The sequence below is a fragment of the Benincasa hispida genome, unplaced genomic scaffold (assembly GCF_009727055.1).
Source record: "Benincasa hispida cultivar B227 unplaced genomic scaffold, ASM972705v1 Contig393, whole genome shotgun sequence".
NCBI lineage: Eukaryota > Viridiplantae > Streptophyta > Magnoliopsida > Cucurbitales > Cucurbitaceae > Benincasa > Benincasa hispida.
In genome coordinates this window covers 9,211-30,887 of record NW_024064830.1, presented here as the reverse complement: position 1 = coordinate 30,887, position 21,677 = coordinate 9,211, and the positions used below count along the sequence as shown (strand labels likewise).

The 21,677-nt window shown below is 34.8% G+C and overlaps 1 protein-coding gene across 6 annotated transcripts; it reads right to left on the bottom strand.

Moving 5' to 3' along the window:
* Positions 1 to 10,085: 10,085 nt before the first annotated feature.
* LOC120069427 (putative ion channel POLLUX-like 2) lies at positions 10,086 to 19,729 on the bottom strand. 6 transcript variants are annotated; one of them, XM_039021167.1, is made up of 24 exons: positions 19,431 to 19,729; positions 19,025 to 19,098; positions 18,545 to 18,663; positions 17,351 to 17,637; positions 17,031 to 17,102; positions 16,346 to 16,421; positions 16,112 to 16,210; positions 15,865 to 16,019; positions 15,668 to 15,772; positions 15,393 to 15,479; positions 14,381 to 14,465; positions 14,145 to 14,292; positions 13,813 to 13,889; positions 13,663 to 13,743; positions 12,780 to 12,974; positions 12,592 to 12,705; positions 12,023 to 12,115; positions 11,783 to 11,909; positions 11,604 to 11,680; positions 11,382 to 11,429; positions 11,230 to 11,299; positions 11,077 to 11,150; positions 10,665 to 10,775; positions 10,086 to 10,591 (listed from the first exon to the last, which is right to left on the bottom strand). In XM_039021167.1, the coding sequence occupies exons 1-24, from the start codon at positions 19,532 to 19,534 to the stop codon at positions 10,511 to 10,513; spliced, it is 2,559 nt and encodes an 852-aa protein (XP_038877095.1). In that variant the 5' UTR covers positions 19,535 to 19,729; the 3' UTR covers positions 10,086 to 10,510. The 6 variants fall into 6 exon arrangements, with proteins under 6 accessions (XP_038877095.1, XP_038877096.1, XP_038877097.1 ...); XM_039021168.1 differs by having other exon boundaries at positions 19,025 to 19,095; XM_039021169.1 differs by having other exon boundaries at positions 18,545 to 18,769; positions 19,025 to 19,095; positions 19,431 to 19,494.
* Between the last annotated feature and the right edge of the window lie 1,948 nt (positions 19,730 to 21,677).

Sequence of the window (21,677 nt, the reverse complement as noted above, 5' to 3'; positions counted from 1 at the left end):
CACACATAACAAAGCTTCTTTAATCAAACAACTTGTTAATTTGAAATTAAAGGGTGGGAAGTCTGTTTTCGAACATTCGAGTGACTTTCAGGATATTAGTAATAAGCTGACTACTATGAAGATTGATTTTGATGATGAATTGCAGGCTTTGTTCTTGTTGAGTTCTTTGTCAAACAATTGGGAAACCTTGGTTGTGACTATTAATAACTTTGCTCCAAAAGGTGTTTTTTCTTTGGATGTTATCAAACAAAGCATGTTCAATGAAGAGATAAGAAGAAAGGAGATGGGAGTTGATAATTCACATGTGCTTGTTGCTGAAAATTGTGGAAGAAACAAGAGCAAGGGACTAAAGACCGTGGTAACTCAAAAGGGAGGTCCAAGTCTAAAGATAGATTAGGACATGTCATTACTGTAACAAGTCTGACCATATAAAAAAGTTTTACTGTCGTTGGAAGAAAGAATAAAGTAAGAAGCAAGACTCACAAAAAAAAAAAGATGATAAAAGTATTGTAGCAATTATTTCTCAGAGTGATAATGTTGTCACCTTGATTTGTGCAACTAGTGAGTGTCATCATGTCGAGAGTTCAAACACAAAGTGGGTGGTAGATTCAGGTGCTTCATACCATTGTGTTCCTAGAAGAGAGTATTACATGAACTATTAAGCTTATGATTTTGGTAGTGTGGAGATGGAAAACGAAAGTTCAACTAGCATAGTTGGATTAGGTGATATTCGTATGAAGACAAGTGTTGGGTGTACATTTACATTAAATAATGTGTGCCATATTTTTTATTTACACCTTAACTTATTGTCTGCAAATGTCCTTAATCAAAAAGGATTTCGACATACCTTTTGTAATGGTAAGTGGAAATTGTCTAAGGGTTCAATAATAGTTGCTCGAGGTGAGTTATGTTGCTCTTTGTATAAAACAAACTTGAGCATATGTTCTTATGAGTTGAATGTAGTAGAAGAAAAGAATTCTCCAAATTTGTAGGCTAGGGCATATAAGTGATAAGGGGATTGAATTGTTGGCAGGTAAATCTCTTATCCCTATTAATAAAACATTTTCTCTTGACCCTTGTGATAATTGTTTGGTAGGTAAGCAACATAGAATTTCCTTTTTTGGTAAGTCCACTAGAAGGCAAGGAAAATTGGAGTTAATACACTCTGATATTTGTTGGCCTATTGAGGTAGAGTCACTTGGTGACAATAAATATTTTGTCACTTTTATTGATGATGCTACTCAAAGAACTTGGGTGTATATATTGAAGACAAAAAGCCAAGTGTTTGAGATTTTTAGGAAGTTTTATGTCATGGTAGAAAGGGAGATCGAAAGAAAATTGAAGTGTATTCGATCTGACAATGGTGGTGAATATACTTCAAATGAGTTCAAGTATTATTGTTCACAACATGATATTAGACATGAGAAGACAGAGCCTGACACACAACAACACAATGGAGTTGCTGAAAGGATGAATAGAACTATTGTGGAGAAAGTGAGGAGTATACTTAGAATGTCCGATCTTCCTAAGACATTTTGGGGTGAAGCAGTGTAATGTATCGTGTATTTTATTAATTGATTTCCATCAATTCCTCTTGGTTTAGACACTCTAGAGAGAGCATGGAAGGGACATGATCCCACTTATTTGTATCTCAGAGTCTTTGCCAGCAAGGTTGACTAAGGAACAAAGATCAAAGCTTGACTCGAAGACCAATCCATGTGTTTTTGTAGGATATGGAGATGAAGAGTATGGTTATAGGCTCCACGATCTAGAAAAAAAAATGTAGTAAGAAGCAGAGATGTAGTATTCTTTGAGCACGAGAAAGATGCAAATCTTCTTAATACAATACACTTCTAATTCAAAGTTATGTTTTGATACTACTAACGATTCTACTTCTACTCTTTTTTTGGCCATTTGACAAATGAGAATATTGATGATATACATGATGATGTTGGTGGCATACAACCTGATGGTAATGTACTAGATCATGTTGATGATAACAATCTTGATGAGTCTTCGTCTGATGAAGAAATTAATGAGGAGATGCATATGAGGAAGTGATTCATGGAAAAGGTCATGAGGATGAGGAGCAATCTATTCCCCAAGTGGAGGATACTCAGGCTCGAAAGTCCACTAGAGTGCGTAAACCTTCAACAAGGTATCCAAACTTAGAGTTCATTATAGTTAGTGAAGATGGAGTGTCAGGGAACTATCAAGAGGTTTTGTCTCATGATGAAAAAGGCTAGTGGCTCGATGCAATGAAGGAGGAGATAAATTCCCTAAAAAAGAATGGAACCTATGAGCTAGTGAAGCCTCCAAAGGGCAAGAAAGTATTGAAAAACATATGGGTTTTCAAGTACAAGAAGGATGGTGAGAAGATAGTGAGGTACAAAGTCAGATTAGTAGTTAAGGGATGTAACCAGAAAAAAAGCATTAATTTTGATGAGATCTTCTCTCTAGTGGTCAAAATGACATCTATCAGAACGGTGTTGGGATTAGCAGCAAGTCTTGATCTTGAAATAGAGCAACTTGATGTAAAAACTGCTTTTTTACATGATGACTTGCATGAAGAGATCTATATGGAGCAACTGAAGGATTTGAAGAAAAAGGGAAATATAAATTTGTTTGCTAGTTGAAGAAGAGTCTTTATGGGCTCAGACAAGCACCAAGGCAGTGGTACAAGAAATTTGATTTGTTTATGATAAGCAATGATTATAAACGAACTACAACTGATTCTTGTGTGTATTTTAGAAAGTTCCTTGTAGGCAACTTCATCATTCTTCTTTTATATATAAATGATATGTTGATAGTTGGACAAGATATAGATATGATTCAAAATTTGAAGAAATACTTGTCCAAGTCATTTCACATAAAAGATTTAGGTCCTGCAAAGAAAATCTTAGGTATGGAGATTGTTCGCAATAGGAAAGCTGGAAAATTGTGGTAATCCTAGGAGAAGTATATTGAACGGGGGCTAGAAAGGTTCAATATGAAGCATGCTAAGCCTGTTAATACATCACTAACAACTCACTTTAAACTAAGTAAAAGAGCTTGCCCTACAACAGAGAAAGAGAAAGAAGTTATGTCATCCATTCTTTACCCTTCTACTATTGGTTCTTTGATGTTGTTATAGTGTGTACTAGACTTGATATTACACATGCAGTCAGTCTAGTGAGTCATATTCTATCTGATCCAAGTAGGACTCATTGGGAAGCAGTGAAGTGGATCTTCATATACTTGCGAGGTGTCACAATTGCACCTTCATAAGGGTCTCGAGGCGATTGTGTGGCACTTGTTCTCGCCCTTGAACAAGTTGGCCAAACCAAATTCGAATAGCCGATGACACAATGGGCGTTTCTCACAACCTCCACCCTCATTCTTGAGAAAAGGTTTTAGAAAATGGGTTCAGAGGAAAATATTTTCGCAAATATTTGAAAACATGATTAAGCAATGGTCATTAGTCATATAACTAGAAAGCAATAAGGACCAACACGACTTTATAGCATACAACTCACTGGTATGAGGATATGATTATTAGTCTTACCCTCATTATAGTGCATTCTGAACAAAAACACATTTGTCACCCTTGCACATGGAAATGGGCGAGCCGTCACACACTAAGAAAAGTACATAGAAAGTAAACTACCTAGCAAAAAGAAATACATATGATGAAAGCATAGTAAAAAGAGGTGGAGGTGGACATGCGACCATGGGCAACACACCCTAGATAAGCATGACCGTGACATTCTCCCCACTCAATTGGTTGACATCCCCATCAACCGACTCTGCTTGAACTCAACAAATTGTTGAGCAATTGCCTTGAGGTCTTCCGCGCGCTCCCTACGAACTTCTCTATCTTGGAGGCTTTTCCATTTCTCCAGGAACTCTTATAAACTTGGTCCTGGTCCTCCAACTCTATTGCTTCTTCCAACAAGTCCCTCATTGACTTCTTCCTCTGTCATTCTCTTCATTGTGGCAGGCGGACAGGTCACCATCCTACATCGCTCATCGGCATGGTCAGGATGATAGAGTTTCAATCTATTTACGTGGATGACAGGATGAATCTCCATCCATGATGGTAATTGCAACTGATAGGAGGTTTTCCCAACCTTTTTTATGACTTCCACCAGTCCTCTATAGCTGCTCACAAGGCGACGTTCTCTTTAGCCTCGCCCTCGATATCGAAACTATCTTAGGCACAATCTAATCTGAACTTTGCCCCCTGGTAGGAACTCTCGGTGTCTAGGCTTACTTCTCCTCCTCTTTAGAGGCAGGGATTTGTGTAAACTGCCCGATTCAACAACGTGATACTTTTCCAAGACACACAAAATGTCTTAAGGGGCTTTCTCTTTCGTGGTTTCAACTGACCCGTGGGTAAGGTCCTTCTCCAACTGGAGGGCCAAGATCATCTTTACCCCATTCAACTATTTGATCCCGCAGTTGGCGTAGACCCTGTGATCACTAAACACTTGGCAAAGGGTATCGGTATTACCTTGTGCTCAAGCAAGAATTCCATCCCCAACTCCATGTCAAATTCATCCATTTTGACGTAGGGCACTCAAATCCCCCAACTTTACGACTGTTCTTTTTACTATTCCTGTAATAGGCAAGGCTGCGGAGTTCACTGCTTTCATTTTACCTGTGCCTCCTTCCCAATGGAGATTCAACCGTTTGGCTTCTATTTCAGACATAAAATTATGGGTGGTTCCCGAGTTGACCATAGTACTTTTGGCCGATCTATGGTTGACCCAAGCATCTACTTATATCAGTCCGCCTTTTTGGGGTTCCTTTGTCTCTCTCATACTCTTCTGGAGGGCAGTTAAAAATCTTAGGGCCCCAACTCGTGGAGTTCCATCCTCTGCTTGTATATTCTCGTCCTCTATTTAAACAGCTTTGCCTTTCGAGTCTAAGGCCAATGAGGCTTGAAAGACATTAAAGGTTGCTCGTTTCAGACATTCGCTCGCCTTGTGCTGCCCCTTACATATGTAACAAAATAGGGGCCGATAAAAATTCTACCCCTACCACGTATTTTCAGTCGTCTGCTGAAGTTGTTTGCCATCTCCACTAGTGTCTCTGTCTCCCCCACTATTTCTCAATGGGCTCGAACCGTTGCTTTTTCTCCCTATAGGAGATCTCGAGTGTTGCCTCATCTCTTAAGATTCATTAGTTAAGTCGAACAATCATTCGGCCGCTGCATACGTGGCTGAGAGATCCTATATTCTTTGTTCATACAATTTTATTTTTGTCTAAAATTTCAGACCTTCAACAAAATAGAAAACTTTGTTTTTTTCTAGACACATCTCTTATGTCCAACATCAACCCAAAAAATTGTTTCACATAGTCCCTAATAGTACCAATATGTTTCAATCCTTGAAGCTTACGTCTTGCCAAAATCTCACCATTCTCGGGGAAGAACTAAGAACGTAACTCTTGTTTCATTCTCTCCCATGTTCGATGGTGCACCGACTCTCTTAAATGTCCATGAAACAGGATCTCCACCATAACTTGACATCCTCTGTTAGATGCATCGTCGCTAAGGTGATCTTTGACTCCCCAGCCGCTGTGTTCGTAATTCTAAAATACTATTCCATATCAAAGATAAAATTTTCTAGCACTTTCGTTTCACGAACCCCACAGAAGGGCTTAGACTCGAGTACTTTTACCCTGTTGACTATACCATCAGCTGGGGCTTGATTTCCCGCTGATCTCATGACAAGGTTAACTCTTGCACTGATATCCTCAATCTCTGCTCGGACAACATCGAGGGTGGCTCAAAAGTCTTCAGATAATTCAGTCACCATCTGAATTATTGCTTTCTGCGAGCTGTCTAGTTCTTCGACACACTCCTCCACATGGGCAACAGAGCCTAACGTGCCATCCCCACGCTTGAAACTGCAAGTTCTCATAGCTTTTGCCTATAGGGTCTCAACCCTTGTTAACAATTCCCTGATGGGCATCCCGTCTAAGCAGCCAGCCACTGCGTCGATTTCATCAACCTTGTTAGAGACTTCTTGTAACCGAGTTTCTAAGAACCGAACCTTATCAGGGACTTCTATTAGATAAAGCATTTTCTCTTCTATCTTGACCAACCGATCAACATGGGACTTGCCCAACTGTTTCGTAGCAGACATGATCATAACTTCTCAACTCCACTAGCCGACTTGGCTTTGATACCAACTGTCACAATTGTACCTTCATAAGGGTTTCGAGGCGATTGTTCGACACTTGTTCTCGCCCTCGAACAAGTCCGCCAATCCAAGTCTGAATAGCCGATGGCACAATAGGCATTTCTCACAACCTTCACCCCGTTCTTGAGAAAATGTTTTAGAAAACGGGTTTAAAGGTAAAGGTTTTCGCAAACGTTTGAAAACATGATTAAGCAATGATCATTAGTTGTACAGCTATAAAGCAATAATTAACAACATGGCTTTATAGCCAACTCACTGGTATGAGGATATGATGATTAGTCTTACCCCCATATAGTGCATTATGAACAAAAACACATCCACCACCCTTGCATATGGAAATGGGTGAGCAGTCACACACTAAGAAAAGTACATAGAAAGTAAACTACCTAGCAAAAGGAAATACATAGGATGAAAGCATAGTAAAAAAGAAATGGAGGCAGACATGCGACCATGGGCAACACGCCCTGGACAAGCATGACTGTGACACAGGGCACCTCTAAATTGAGTTTATGTTATGGAGGTGTCAAACCTATGCTTGAAGGCTATATCTTGAAGGCTATACTGATGCAAACATGGCAGTAGGGGTGGTCATTCAAACCGCAAAAATCGAACCATTTCTAAAAACCGAACCGAACTGAAAACTCAGTGAAACCGAAAAATGCGGTTTGATCCGGTTTAAAGAAATTTTGAAACTGAATCAATTCGATTCGGTTCTGTTTCACTTTCGAAAACTGGATTTGAAACCAAACCGAACCGTTTTTAACTAATAAATATATTTATTTATATATATATTAAAACAAAGAGTGAAACCGAATTTAAAACCAAATCACTTTTAGTTTAAAAAACAAAACCGAATTTGAAAACGAACCGAACCGCTTATATGCTGTTCGATTCGGTTTGGTTCGGTTTGACCACCAAATTGAACCCAACCGAACCGTTTCCACCCTACATGGTAGGTGATTTTGATAACAGAAAATCTACCTCAGGTTATGTGTTTACATTTTTCAGGGGAGCCTAGGAAGCACAAATACTTCTAATTATGCAGAGAATCGGTATTAGATACAAATACGTCCAGATACGTAGTAGATACGTGTCTGATATGTGATTTGAGGTATCTGATTTTTTTTTTATTTTTATTTTTCAAATACGTGTAAGCAGATACGTGAAGGGGATACGTGGGTCAATTTTTTTTTTTTCAAATTTAAGCTCAACCATTTAAAAAGCCCAACCCATAACCCATTTTATTTTAGTGCATGTTTAGAAGTGATTTTAAAATAATCAAAAATCACTTTTTTCATTTTTAAAATCAATCGAAAACACCCTTTTAATTACTCAAAATTAATTTAGTTTTCAATTTTACACTTTTAAATGCAATTTTCATATCATCAAAATTAGCTTTGAAGAATTAAACATGTTTCATGGTGATTTTGAAAATGACAAAAGTGATTTCAACCATTTTAAAATCACTTCTAAACATAAAAGTCCACTTAAATTGAACAATCCAAAACGAAATAAATTAAAAATGATAAAACATAAAAAATAAAAATAAAAAAACCCGAAACGTAATTAAATCTTCATTCTTCCATTCTCTCACACTATTTAAATCATGATTCATGCCCCTTTCATCCTCAACTTCATTCTTCAATCTTCATCTTCTACTTTCCTTTCGTCTACTCTAGTCGCTTAACAATCACTCGACGTTACTGGATTTTTTTTTCCAAGTTTTCACTCTCTTCTTAAATCTATTTTAATCTAACTTAAAATAAGTATTATAGCAATTAATTAGACGTATATATATAACGTATCTTCAACGTATTCGTATATTAGTTTTTTAGAAATTAACATATCTTCGTATCGTATCGTATCCGTATCTGTGTTTGTGCTTCTTAGGGGGGAGTCATCTCATGGCAATTCAAGTTACAAAAATGCATGGCATTGTCCACAACTGAGGCAGAATATATTGCAATAGCGGAAGCAAACAATGAGATGTTATGGCTTAAAAGGTTCCTTTAAGAGCTGGATTCGAAGCAATGTGAGTATGTAATATTTTGCGATAGTCAGAGTGCTATGGATTTGAGCAAAAAATCGATGTATCATGCTCGTACTAAACACATTAACATTTGATATCATTAGCTACGAGATGTAATTGAAGATAAAAGATTAAATCTGGAGAAAGTCCACACTGATAAGAATAGTGCAAATATGTTAACTAAGGTAGTTCCTGGAAGCAAGATTGAGCTTTGTAGTAAGCTTGCCGGGATGAGGTTCAAGTGATCGTGGATGTGATTGAGTCTTCCTCGTGTTGGGTTGGAGGGGGAGATTGTTGTGGGTGTCCAGCCTACTTGTTGCACAAGTAAGATTTTACTTAAATTTGTGTTTTGTGAACCTAATTGGGACTAATTTTTTTTGGGTTGGCCCATCTTGAAAGCCCTAGGTTTTCTTTTATGTGATATGAGGATGACCTAAAGGAAAAAAGAGTGAAAAAGAGATAGAAAATTGGAGAGAAAGATAGAAGTTCGATTTTTCAGTGACAACTTATACAAGTTGTCGATTGCCAAAGTTTGAACCATTGGATCGTGTTAAAATTTGGTTAGCCTATCCAGGACACATGGGGTCTCGTTTTGAACGGTTGAATTATTGTTTGAAGCTCTGGTTTGTCAGTAATCGCTGTCAAATAAAACCTGTAAAACTGAGTGATTTTCATTATTTTTTATCTCTCTAAGTGTTGATCTTTTATATATGATAGTATTGGTTGGCCGTGAATCTTTGTATGGCTGATTTGGATTCTTTTTCCCTCAATTTTTATCATAATAAGAGAAGTGACAAGGGTGGACTCCTCACAAGTCTCATGGTTTTTACTCCACATTGAAGAGGTTTTCCACGTATAAATCGTGTGTGCTCTTTGTTTTTAGTCTTCCATAATTTTGTGGTTTGTTACTATCCATTGTTGGTTGATCGCTTGGTGATTATTTGATGATTTATTTGTGGTATTTTGGAGAATGATTATTTAGTTGATTGTTTTGGTAGAGATCCTGGTGGGTTGTTATATTGTTTGGGTCTTATCAATGAGTTCGTAGTTGTAGTATTAAAAATCACTAAATCAATCAACGAATCAAGTCAAATATTCACTTAAGTAGGCTATAATTTGTCCATCCCCCCCTCTCTCAATGCTCAAATCACTATGCACATATCCATATAGAACAACATTTAAAAGAACACATACATGGATGTAAGAAAACAAGAATATGAGTAATACTAAAGTATTTGAATTATTTGATATTATCTGATACCTTTTATGATTATTACATAAATCATAAGAATAAAAGCTTTAAGAGGTGGAGACAGAGGTCGTAAGATTATAAAAGACAAGGACAAGCAGATTGTAAGCATATTTGTAAAATGAAAAGGGAGTTTCGTAGGAGTAAGAGAGAAGCGATCAACAAGAGAAATAATAACTCCTCTTTTTTCTTTTCTTTTCTTTTTTTTTTTTTCAATAAGAAACAGATACATTTTCTTTTACAACAATACAATTGATATCACATTTGGTAAGCACATTTTATAGAAAATTAATTGGGGGTTCAAGTTCAATAAGGTAGATTTTATAGGAATAAAAATATCCATTGACATATCAATATATCCATAAATCAAAGAATTTGACATCAATATTAAATATATATAGATATCTCCAATATCTTTTATAAATGCTAGTAAAACATTAAAAAAAAAAGTCATCTATTTAGTCCAATATGAAAATGAATATTATAATTTAGTTTGGGAGTAAAACAACATAATCATTAATATAAATAAATTTAATAAATTTTGGGACTTACAGAAACATCGATATTTTATCGATATATCTGTAAAATTAAAACCTCAATATAAATATTGGCATCAATATTTTAACCCTTGCTTATAGCAAGAGAGATTCAGTATCATTAAATATCAATACAACACGCCACCAACTCTAGTTGTGTCTGATTTTGATAGTAACAATAACACAGATAAAAAATTGGGACACATACAAACCAGAACTCTAAAGTCTAATCTATGCTATCTAGTATCTATGATTCAACCTTTCTGAGCATTAGGAGCCGATTTCCTCATCCAAAAAGGAATATATGTTCTTCAAAAGGAATTCTACGCTATGATTTTATCTTTGAAGCATTATGATTCGTCTGTAAAGAGACTATTTACAATATTTTGACAAATTTGTGTGGTACTTTTTGTTCTATACCTTTAGAGGGAGAAAAAAAAGATATGTTTATTGTATATATGAACATAACACCACAAATTGAGATGGAAGAGAACCTTTTTTCCCCCCATCATTCACGCTCTGATATAACGATTAACGAATCTGTCAGTTCAAGAGAAAGCAGTTCAGACTTGGGGATGGGATTGATTACCTGCATTAACCACAAGAATGCATCAGATTTATATCCCACATTTCTCTCCCCAAGATTCCACTAGCATTATTACCTTTCTATTGTTTTTAATATAGCCAATGGCAACTTCTTGCTTCAGATGTGCTCTTTCAGAAAGTTCTGAAAATGAGAGATCCTCCCCTTGTTTCATGTAGCCACTGATATCCTGTGTCAAGCAGATATGGAAATCATGATGCAATTATGTCACACAAGGTTATACAGATATAGCGCCTAAAACTCCGTTACCACAATTTGGGTAATTGACAAAAATGACCCCTCCCACTTTATTTTTGAAAAATGGACACTTTCTAAAAAACTATTTGCATTTACTTATAATTAGTCATGTAATCACATGACCAAAAAAGTTCAATTAGGGCAAGCACAAAAGCTGTACTTTCAATCAGATCGTTTAACTTCAATGTTCACAGCTATCAAAAGGTAATGTGGATGAAGAAATAGATATGTACCTTCACATAAATTTCATCGCCCTCAGCATTTAAAATATCTTTCCATACTTCATTCAATTCACTATCCTCTGCCACTGTGTCATAAAAATATATATTTGAATCATGACGTCACTTGCATAGAAAATATTAAAGAGGTTAGATGCATTTTCAGACCTTGAGCTGTGACAAGACTCATTATTTCCTCTGCTGCAATGTATGTCAGGGAAGGTTTTATTCGGGTTATCTGCATACATTGTAAAATCTACATCAATATTTTAAATATACTCAAAAAGCTGCACATGAAAATTGCAAAACGAACCACTTACTTGTTTTCCCAATTTGGAGTCAACAATCTCCGCAACAAGATTTTGTACCTGAGATAAATTATCATATTATACGCCCTACTTTCTCCAGAAAATACACACAGGCAGCTATGATATAATATGATCGAACTTTTCATAAATGCATACATGTCAAAGGATTGATGTATAGTATTTATAAGAAGGTTGTGTTATTGATGATATTGCTTTGTTATATACAACAAATACCTTAACTCCATGCTTTTTACAGATACTTTCAGCAAGGAGAAGAGTATAAACTGAATGTTTGTCCGCCCTAGATGGATCTGAAAAGTTGCAAGTTAATGCAATCCATCTTCAGGTAATTTACACATAGAAACATTATAATACAAGCATAAAAAGACATAAGATAGTTTTAATATTCATACCCCCAAGAAGCCATTCTCTGTCGGATATCACCGCAATGGATAATGGAACGTCTTCATTTTTATTGAAAGAACTCTTAATATTTATTAAAGTTTCCTCTAAGGTATCATAATCCATGGGATTTCCTATCTACATCATACAAAACAGAGGTACAAAATTATGTTAAGTGGCTTAAAGAACGAATTAAAATGCTTAATAAGGCCACACTCTTATCTTCATTCAATTAAGACAATAGTCAATACCCTGTGAGAAACTCTAACATTTTTTAACTTCTTGTGGTCTGCAGCTTTATTAGCCCTCTTTCTTTCTTCAAATGATGCATCTGATAAAATTTCCTGCATATACATGAGAGCTAACAATTATGGTCCAACAACCACATTCATGTGACATATAACCGAATTATAGATGTATAAAACTAATTTTTTGAGCCCAAAGACGGTAATCAAAAGTTGAATGAATCACATCACGACGGAAAAACTTCACATTCAAAAGAACCCAGGCGTTGCCACTTTCAATAGAGATCTGACCTCACTAGAGATCTGACTTTCATTAAGTGACCTCCATTTAAGGGGAGATGAGAAGCTAAATGGGGAGATAGTTTAATGAATCTACATTCTAATCAAGTTTTAATCAACCATATGACCATGCATCTTTATTTCATAAGATAAAGACAATTGTTTATAATGCAGGCAGTGTTGTAATGCAGAGCACATCAGATTCTCATCCAAAAGTGATGTCAGCAGAGTCAGATCAAGTACAAAAATTGTAGTCTAGCAAACATGAAAAATATTCATACAGAGAAGAGGTTTACCAATACACTACCAGGTCCAAGATAATTATCATATTCTTCTATCATATCTACAACATCTGGGCGCCAACCAAGCAAAAGTATGCATTCTTTCGGTCCCAGAGTCCACTGCGAGGCCTGCAAGCAATGTAAAAGTTAGCTACCATGCTTAGTGACTGGTTGAAAATACAAACAGAACACTTAAATATTACCTTGAAAGAAGGTTTTGTTGGATGTTTGATGATATTCTCAAATCCCTTTCTATCTGTTTCCAGAGATTCATGTAAATCTACATTGTTGTTTTTAATACTTTCCAGCTTTTTAATGGTATTACTTCCTTCTTTGGTCACATTTGCATGACCACCCGTTCCCTTATGTCCTCCAAGGAGAGGTGCAATGAGCAGAATCTACATCAGAAAATGATAAAGTAACGAGAGATGCACAAATTCAACTGAGAAAAGGAATTGAGCAAAGCTGTTTCCTTCAAAGCAAACTACTTGAGAACTTATCAGATCACCATATATAACGCCATTAGTCCATAGCATTACATTTTTGTTTTTTTGTCCACGTTGAACAGTTAACATATAATCAATGTTGTGAGTCTAAAGAAGGGCGTGTATCAAGATTTTTGCCTTCAGGGCCACCCACCCTGTCCCTATCTATCTATCAGAGAAAATGAAGCCTATCATTTCTTGAAAAATATACAAGCATTTGAAACCATTAGTTTTTGTTCTTCGGATGGCTGGCATGAGTCTAAAAGAACTCAATGCAAAAACTTCAGCAAAACAAAAAGATCAGAGTGAGAAGTCTAACATAATATACTTTTTAAAGCAATTTTGCGCAGATACTGATTTATTTATAACAAATTAAAATCAAAATCTTATCGCAGCACTGAAACGTGAATAAAAAAAGTTCGTGCTAGAGTTACTATGCCTGAAAGTTCAACACAGTAATATGACAAATTAGATTAGGACCATCAAAATTCTCTGCTGCTTTTTTTTTTCCTTTAAAAAACGAAAGAGAAAAAGGAAAGAGTGAGGGTGAGGGTGAGAGAGAGAGAGAGATGAATCCGCGATTGGAGATTATTATTCATACCTTGTCATTTTGCTGCAGAATCTCATCATCATTTGGATGGAAGTGTATCTTCCCATTTCTATAGATACCACACACAACTGCCTGTAGAAATACCCATTCAGCAAAAAGGAAAGGGAATGGGGAGAAAAATCTTAGCTGATGAATAAGTACCTCATGAAATCCTTGGCGTAATTCTTTATAATTTAGACCAACAAAATTGGGGGAACTGAATAGATTAAATACATTTTCTGCAATTGCACAACATTACAAATTTGAGAAACTGGAAACTGAAAGGGCAAGAAATTAAAGAATAAGTTTTTAAATATTATGAGCATCTAGTCTTTTACTCCCTTCATCGTGATTCATTTAGTCATCCTTCGTGACAACACTCGAATGAGAAGACAAAAGTTTCTTTTTTCAATATTTCTTTCAGTTGTTCAAGGAAATAAGTTTCTCCCTGTACTTTCCTATGCAATTAGGATAACTATAAATTTTGTACGTACTCCGATAGTTCAACAAATGTCTGTAAATTTTTATGAGCCCCTTTTGCCGAGAACATTGGACAAATAATTTAGAGGCAACATTCTCCACTGGCTCTACTTTCAGTCCTGTGACTGACTTCAAGAGCTCACATGTATTGGAACTAGAAACCTGATTCATAAAGAAAAGGTTCAACAAATTCAGCTATTCATAGTTGAATTTGACAAACTGATCAACTTGTTATTTATTGGTGGCATACCTCAACAATAGTTGGGATGGAGTCCATATTTGCAATGGGTTGAAGAGCAAGAACAGAGAGAAATGCATCCGTATCAACCTCATACCTAATAAACTTGTGTGCAATACGCTTTAGTTAATCAATAATTCCAAGATTGATGTCTCCTATTCCAAATTAAAATAAGTAATCCTACATCCTATACTGGACAATATCTCAATTTCAACTGCATTTTAGTTAACTGAATGAGTATCAAAAGCACTAGTTAGCAGGAATCACTGTCACTACATATCCAAGACTCCTTTATCTTCAATTGGTCATAAAATAACTTTCTTTTTAGAAGTCTCCAGGATAACTACTCAATAAAGGTTTCTTATAACAATGATTACTTCCTTTATCACCACAAATGTACGGAAAATTTAAGGATGGCTGAGAAACATACACAAGGGGAAAATTCATCTCGATATCCAATGGAGAACAGTGGAAGGAACAAAGAGAAGTAATCATATTTGTCTATTAACATAAATAGAATAAAGGAACCATGAAATACTGGAAGGAATTAAAATATTAAAAGCACTATGAAAATAAGCCACCTATCTTTTTGAAAGGACAAGTTAACTCAGCTTTGGAAATGCTAAGATATGAATCTTTTATCACTTTCAAAAATTAATAATAATAACCGTTGTACAAACTTAAACTTCTAAAAGGAGTGACATTCTTGAAATTTGATGAAACTATTATATAAAGTTCATAACCAATTACCTACATTTGATTACAATTTATGAAAAACAGAATAGTCATCCCCACTCCATAATATTATTAATCTAGATCAACATTTCATACAGATTGGATCGACTAAGGAGCCAGCCAACAACTAAATTTCAGTAGCATTTGGACAGAATCGTTAATTTTAAGAAACAAAGACAGGTTCAAAACGGCCAGAGAAAAAAGGGATAATGAGAGGCACGAAAACCATTCAATGAAACAACAGGACGTGAAAATAAAAAAAATATACTTATAACTGACGATTTCTTACCGGTCTCCTTTTGTTGGCAGTATAATTACCGCTCGTGCCATACTGGCAGCAGCTCTTTCAAATGATTTTGTTAAGCTAAGACTACAACTGTGAAACCAAAGACTCGACGGTGTTAGATGAGACCAAAATTAAATCATACCAATAGAGAATAATCTAGTAACTTCGCTTCTTTTGGGAAAATCAAATAAGGTAACTCCAAATGCAGATCTAAAAGACAGCAAAGATTTCCTGTCTCCTATTAACATTAAAAAAGAAAATAGCTTCATCATAGTTACCTCTTCGTAAGAACATCAATGTGGTAAAGATCTTTCGCGATATTATCAGCTAACTTGTCCATTTGTTTCCTTGGAAGATCAGACATGAGAAGAATTCTCTGTCTCCTGAAATACAGACCATAAAGAAAATGTGCTTGCCAATCCTTATAACACATGATGTTGACAGACTCATCAATGAAAGGAGGAGCAACAGTTACCTAGCAGTTGCAGTGCCTAAGCGAACAGCAAATTCATGGTATTTGTTTAGCTGCTTCAGTATAAAAGTCAAATGACTATTGACACCACAAATGATGATGTGATCGGATTCCAGAACTTGAACTTGTGCACCTTCCCTCAGCCTTTGCATGTTATGCTACCCAAAAAACAAGCATAAGTACTAAGTGTATGGAAATTAGCTTCAGTAAACACCTACTTTTTCTTCTGTTTTTTTGTCATTAAGCTTACCCTAAACTGTTCTGTCATTGTGCTGAGTAGACGAGAGTAAAATAATATGCCCCATATGGCAAGAATGAAGCCTATAACACGTTCAACTCGTGTTGTTTGCTGTTGGTTCAAAAATATAAATGTTTCTAAGTCAGATTAATAGTTTTTAGATACTTAAATGATTTTAAGAAAATATTTGACGTCCATCATTAATAACATAGATCTAAAGGATTTTAAAATGCAAATGTAGCATACTTTCAAGTGAGTGGATGATGAACATAGACATGCCCATGCTTCCCATAAGCAGTCCTCCAGAGACTGAGTGCTACCTCTGTACAAAACGCTCCCAGATTGGCAAATAAGAATGTGCATTGCATGAAGAAAGGATCGATGAACTAACAGATGAGAATCAAACTAACAATTGATTGCAAAAATTTTAACGTGTGACATATTAGAAGTTTAAGCAATGCAAATCAACTGACAAAAGTTATAACATAAAACTAGATTGTCAATTATCTTATTATTAAGAATTTTTTTTAAAAAATAAACACAAATAAATTGTTAGAAAAACGTATTTATTATTTTAAAATAGAAAACTAAAGACAAAATCATAACAAAACAGGCCTTTGCTAATCCCACCATATCTTAGTATAACTGTTGCATAAATCAATGCAGTTCTTTTTTCTCCAAAAATTGTCAAGTGAAAGTGAATGAAGGGGACAGGAGGAGATAGTTATACCCCAGAAAATCCAAAATCCTCCCACTTGAACTCTCCACTTTTGAACATAGGTAACATTTAACAAAACAGAATATTTCACTTTTTCAAGGCTTGCAATGGGAAGGGTTAAATATGCTATCGATCAGATCTTACCATCTACACCATGAAGTCTATTTGAAGCTGCAGTTTAATACTTAGCAGAAAGGAAAAAAAGTAGAGTACCTGAGCTTGAAGAACAGGAAACCACCGATCAAAATAAATGAGATGCATGCCACAAGGAGCACCACTAAGAACCTTAAAATTCGGAGGGGAAAAAAGACAAAAAAAGAAAAGGAAACCCAAATGATTTCTCAAACTTATAACGGGAATTTCTACTGGAAAAATAAAGAAGGAGAGTAATGCAATACATTCATGTAATACAGCGTTCTAGCAGTTTATCTATTTCTTCCATTACATTTGAAGTCTATTACATCATCAGTTCAGATGAGTGACAATTATTCCCCAAAATATGAACAAGGGTAACAAATATGCACCTCACTTACGTGCCAACATTTCTCTCAAGTTGAATGTTGAATAGGTATATCAGTCGTGCGAAACTCCATCTGATATCTTGAAAAGCAGGCATGTACACATCTAATTGAAGGGGTGTTGGTTTATTCAAGGTATTAGATACACATGCAAATGGCAAGCTAAATGCTCCAAAATTTTGAACGATAAAGGGGAATATCTCTACGACAGTTTTGGCTATAGATTTAACAGAGGTAACTTGTGTCAAGCTGAAAAGGCAACATGCAAATACAATTTTGACCGCAACTTTAGCTTGGACAGCCTGATACAATTCCAGTGCATCATGATCAGAGATCAGCAATTTTTTAGTGAACTAAAAGCATAGTTATACAATAAGCAAGTTCTCTATATGGAAAGAGATCAAAAGGGCAAAAAATAATGTTTTTTAGTTTACCCTTTTGGAAGGCAATAACAACCCAAAGGAAAAACACATTCAAAACTTACAAGAAAATAAATTAAGCATTTAAACATGACCCCAAGAACAAAATTAAAAAGCAAATCTGCACAGAAAAGACAATTAATATTAGAAACAGACAGACGGTTGTAAATAGGCAATGTGTGTTTTCTCTGTTTACCTCAAAGAACTTCAACGGGAATACCCTACTCGCCTTACAGCATGATGGTAAAAGATTAAAATAGCTTTGTTGTCTAATAATGTCAGGCCTCTTTGGAATGACTTTCCAACTACTTAAAAACACCTCTTGCACAAGCACCTTTTAAAGCATTTAGAAAGTCATTCCACAGAGGCCCATCATCCCTAATTATTAAAATTTTTAGGAATTTATCATCGTTTTTGGCCCTTTTTGCCATATATAGTATCCATTGCTTACCATTCAAATATCAAAGCTCCTAATGTATCAGAACTCATGAACTGCTCTTCCAGCAATGTTTCAACTCAATAGTTCCAGACATACAGATGCTTGTATATAATGAACAGTAATGTATGGTTGAAAGGGAAGATCTAACAGTACAGATCACGCAAATACTGGCTATTATTTCCCAAAGTTAATTCATCGAGTTACAAAACAGCAGAGTACAGATGTATAGGGGAATATTACAATAAATTGTTGCATCTCAGTTATTTTATAAGACCAAGCAAGTTGGCAATAGTACACTTAATGCACGAACCAAAAAATAAAACAGCTTTTCAACCTACATTCAACACTCACCTGAGACAGAATATTTGGGTTAACTCTATATACACTGGCATTATGATCATTTGAGCTGCTTGTACAGATTGAAGTCTGTACCCCGTCATGTTTCCTTTGAGAACTGCCCTCCCATATCCCTGCCATAGAATCACCATCATCGGTAGAATAAAAGCAACAGATCTACATGATGGATTGAATGCCGAAGAAGCAATACAAGAGATCAATGCTGGTCTGTACACAAATCTACACAACATACATTAAAGTGGTTGTTGTATAGTAGCTCGACAAATTAATTCAAAGGCATCCATGTAGTACATGGAAAGAAACGATGAAAAGCCAAAACCATAACCATTTTGATTAACCTGGGACCCGGAAATAAACCAGACTGTCTTGAAAACTCGAAGCATTCAAGGTTCCAATAGATAATAATGTACTCGTAAAGGCAACTCCACTGTTCATTGATATGCATTTCATAATATACATCTACAACAGACTCACCTCCACTAAACATGAGAGGATAAGCATTAAAATCCGAGTGGTCGGTCCATGAAAAGTGACATGGCAAGGTTCTGCTGGAAAAATGATGTGAAACAGTTAAACATACGTCTAATCATGAAATTAATTAGACCAAAGGGAAGGGAAAAAAAAAAGTCTCCGTTAGAAAAGTTTGACGAACACTTCAGTCAAAAACATCTGATTAAGATTGTACTAGAAATGGCAGAGTTTCCAATATACAAAAAAATTCAATCTAATGAAATGGTAGTAGTTCAAGCGGTAGAGAAATTACGCGCGAAAATCAAAGGATTAAGTGTGAATGACATTTGTTGAAGTCGGAGATAGGAGGTGGTAAAGGAAGTTGGAATAATGGAGAGAAAGAAGGAAGCAAAGATCGGATATGAAGTACCTGGAAGCCGAAAACGGAATGTTCCGATGGAATCGAGGAAGTGGCAGCGGGGAAAGGCGTAAGAGCGAGCATTGATGTTGACTCAGAAACATGTGGCTCTGCATCTGGCTCTGGTTCTGGCTGTTGCGCGATGCTTTGGAATAGCAGAGATGGTGGTGGAGGGAGGAGGAGGAGGAGGTGGATGTTGGAGAACGGTGGAATTGGAGGAAGACGACTGAGCAATAGAAAATGCCCGGTGGATTCCCATATTAAATTTAGAGAATCTCATCGCTGCTTTACCGTGCGTTTTTCTTTTTCCTTTTCTTTTTTTCTTTTGGATTGTTTAACCGTGAGAAAAATTTAATGGATGATTGGGGTAAATAGTATAAAAACACTCGTTTATTATAGTAAATACTATTTTAAAATTTTCTATTAATTATCATTAATTTTTTTTAGGTATTGTAATTAAAGTATGGAGTGGGAAAATCAAATCTCAGCTATATTTTTATTGGATTAAACTATTTACATAAAAAAAAAGTAATCATAAATTGGAACATTGCATCAAAATTATTTTTAAGACTTTCATTTGCTATAATATTTATTGTTTGTTACTGTTTTTACTATTTTACATTCATCATTTTTTTTTATTCTTTGCTGCAATATTTATTATTTTCTTCTCAAACTAAAATAATTTACACCTCAAACACATACTATTATAATTCAAGCTAAAATAAAGTACCCCAAACAAAAATTATGATAACCCAACATAATACTCTAGAAATATAATAACTCATTTTTTGCCCCAAATGTCTCCTGAGTGGGTTATAATAAATCTCCATTTAACGCAAATTGGGACGGCAAATATTAAATAGCATCTACCCATTTGGTTCAACAACTCTCAAAATTGTAAATTCAAATTTAATTTTTTTTGTTTGAAAGTAATTTGTTTTTTAAATACATATTATATGTTTGTTTTTTCCAAAATTTTCAACTATGATTTTTACATTTTTGAAGAAATGCGCCAACTTTTAGTGAAATTCTAAAACCAAAAGTACTTTTTAAAAGCAATTGTTTTACTTTTCAAATTTTGGATTAATCTTCAAAAATATTTTTTAAAAAATGAATGACTAAATATAGAAACTTGTATTAAAAAAAAAATAGTTATCCAATGTAGTCTAAATTTATAAAAAAAAATTAAAAATCTAAAGGAAAAAAAAGGCCTACGAGTGAAAATATTAATTTATTCCCTGCAAAAGTGAATTTTATGGAAAAAGATGTATTTGATATTAAATAGAAAATAGGTTACTGATTTGATAAAAGAAAAATGAACGTTGATAAATTCATTAAAATTTAGATTTTTTTATATATTAGAAAAAAAACAGAAGAATAAGTTGGAAAGTGATGATTGAAGTAGTAAATTGTATTCCATAGACATGCCCATTGAAAAGGCGCGATGGCGATGGTTCGCGCGGTAGGTAGAACAGCGTGGGTGGATATTTTTCTGGGGTTGGGATTTAAAAATTTCCACTTGTTTTTTTCTTTTCCTTTTTTTTTTGTTTTTTCCCTTAAATAAGAACACAAGAGAGTCTTCTAAAAAACTTGCACTCAAAAGCATAAAATTTGATATGAAATTAATTTTCAACTATTAAAAACATATTTTAAAGTATTTTTAAACATGATAAAAATAATTTCGACAATTTTAAAATTACCTTCGAACATATAGTTATCAACAATAATATTATAGTAACCAATATAAATCTTAGATGATATATGATCAAATTTACCTTTTTAACCCATTAGATTAAATTTTGGAGTTAATCGATGATTTAAGAATAAATAAGGGATACTAAGTTATAGTAGTTAGTCGAGGTGAATTAATATAATGGGTAACTTAAGAGAATTATTGGCCCTCCAATTAAAATATTATAAGTTAATTTGAATATTCATAACAAATCATGTTATTATTATTTTTTTATCTGTTGGTTTTTTAAAAAATAATTAACGTGCTCCATTATTTGATTCTCAGACGAGGCATGATCATTGTCATTGTAAGCAATAATGAGAACTCTAGTCTTAAGTTGCAATTGCCAGAAAATTTATAACTTATAATAATAACAAGAACAGTAATAATAAATAATTAATTAAAATAGCTGTAATGTACTATAAAGTTAAGGGTTGTGCATAAAAGTGATATTAATTTTTCCATCATTTTAAATATAAAAAAATGAATTAAAATATTTAAAAATATAGTAAAATATCATTTATAGG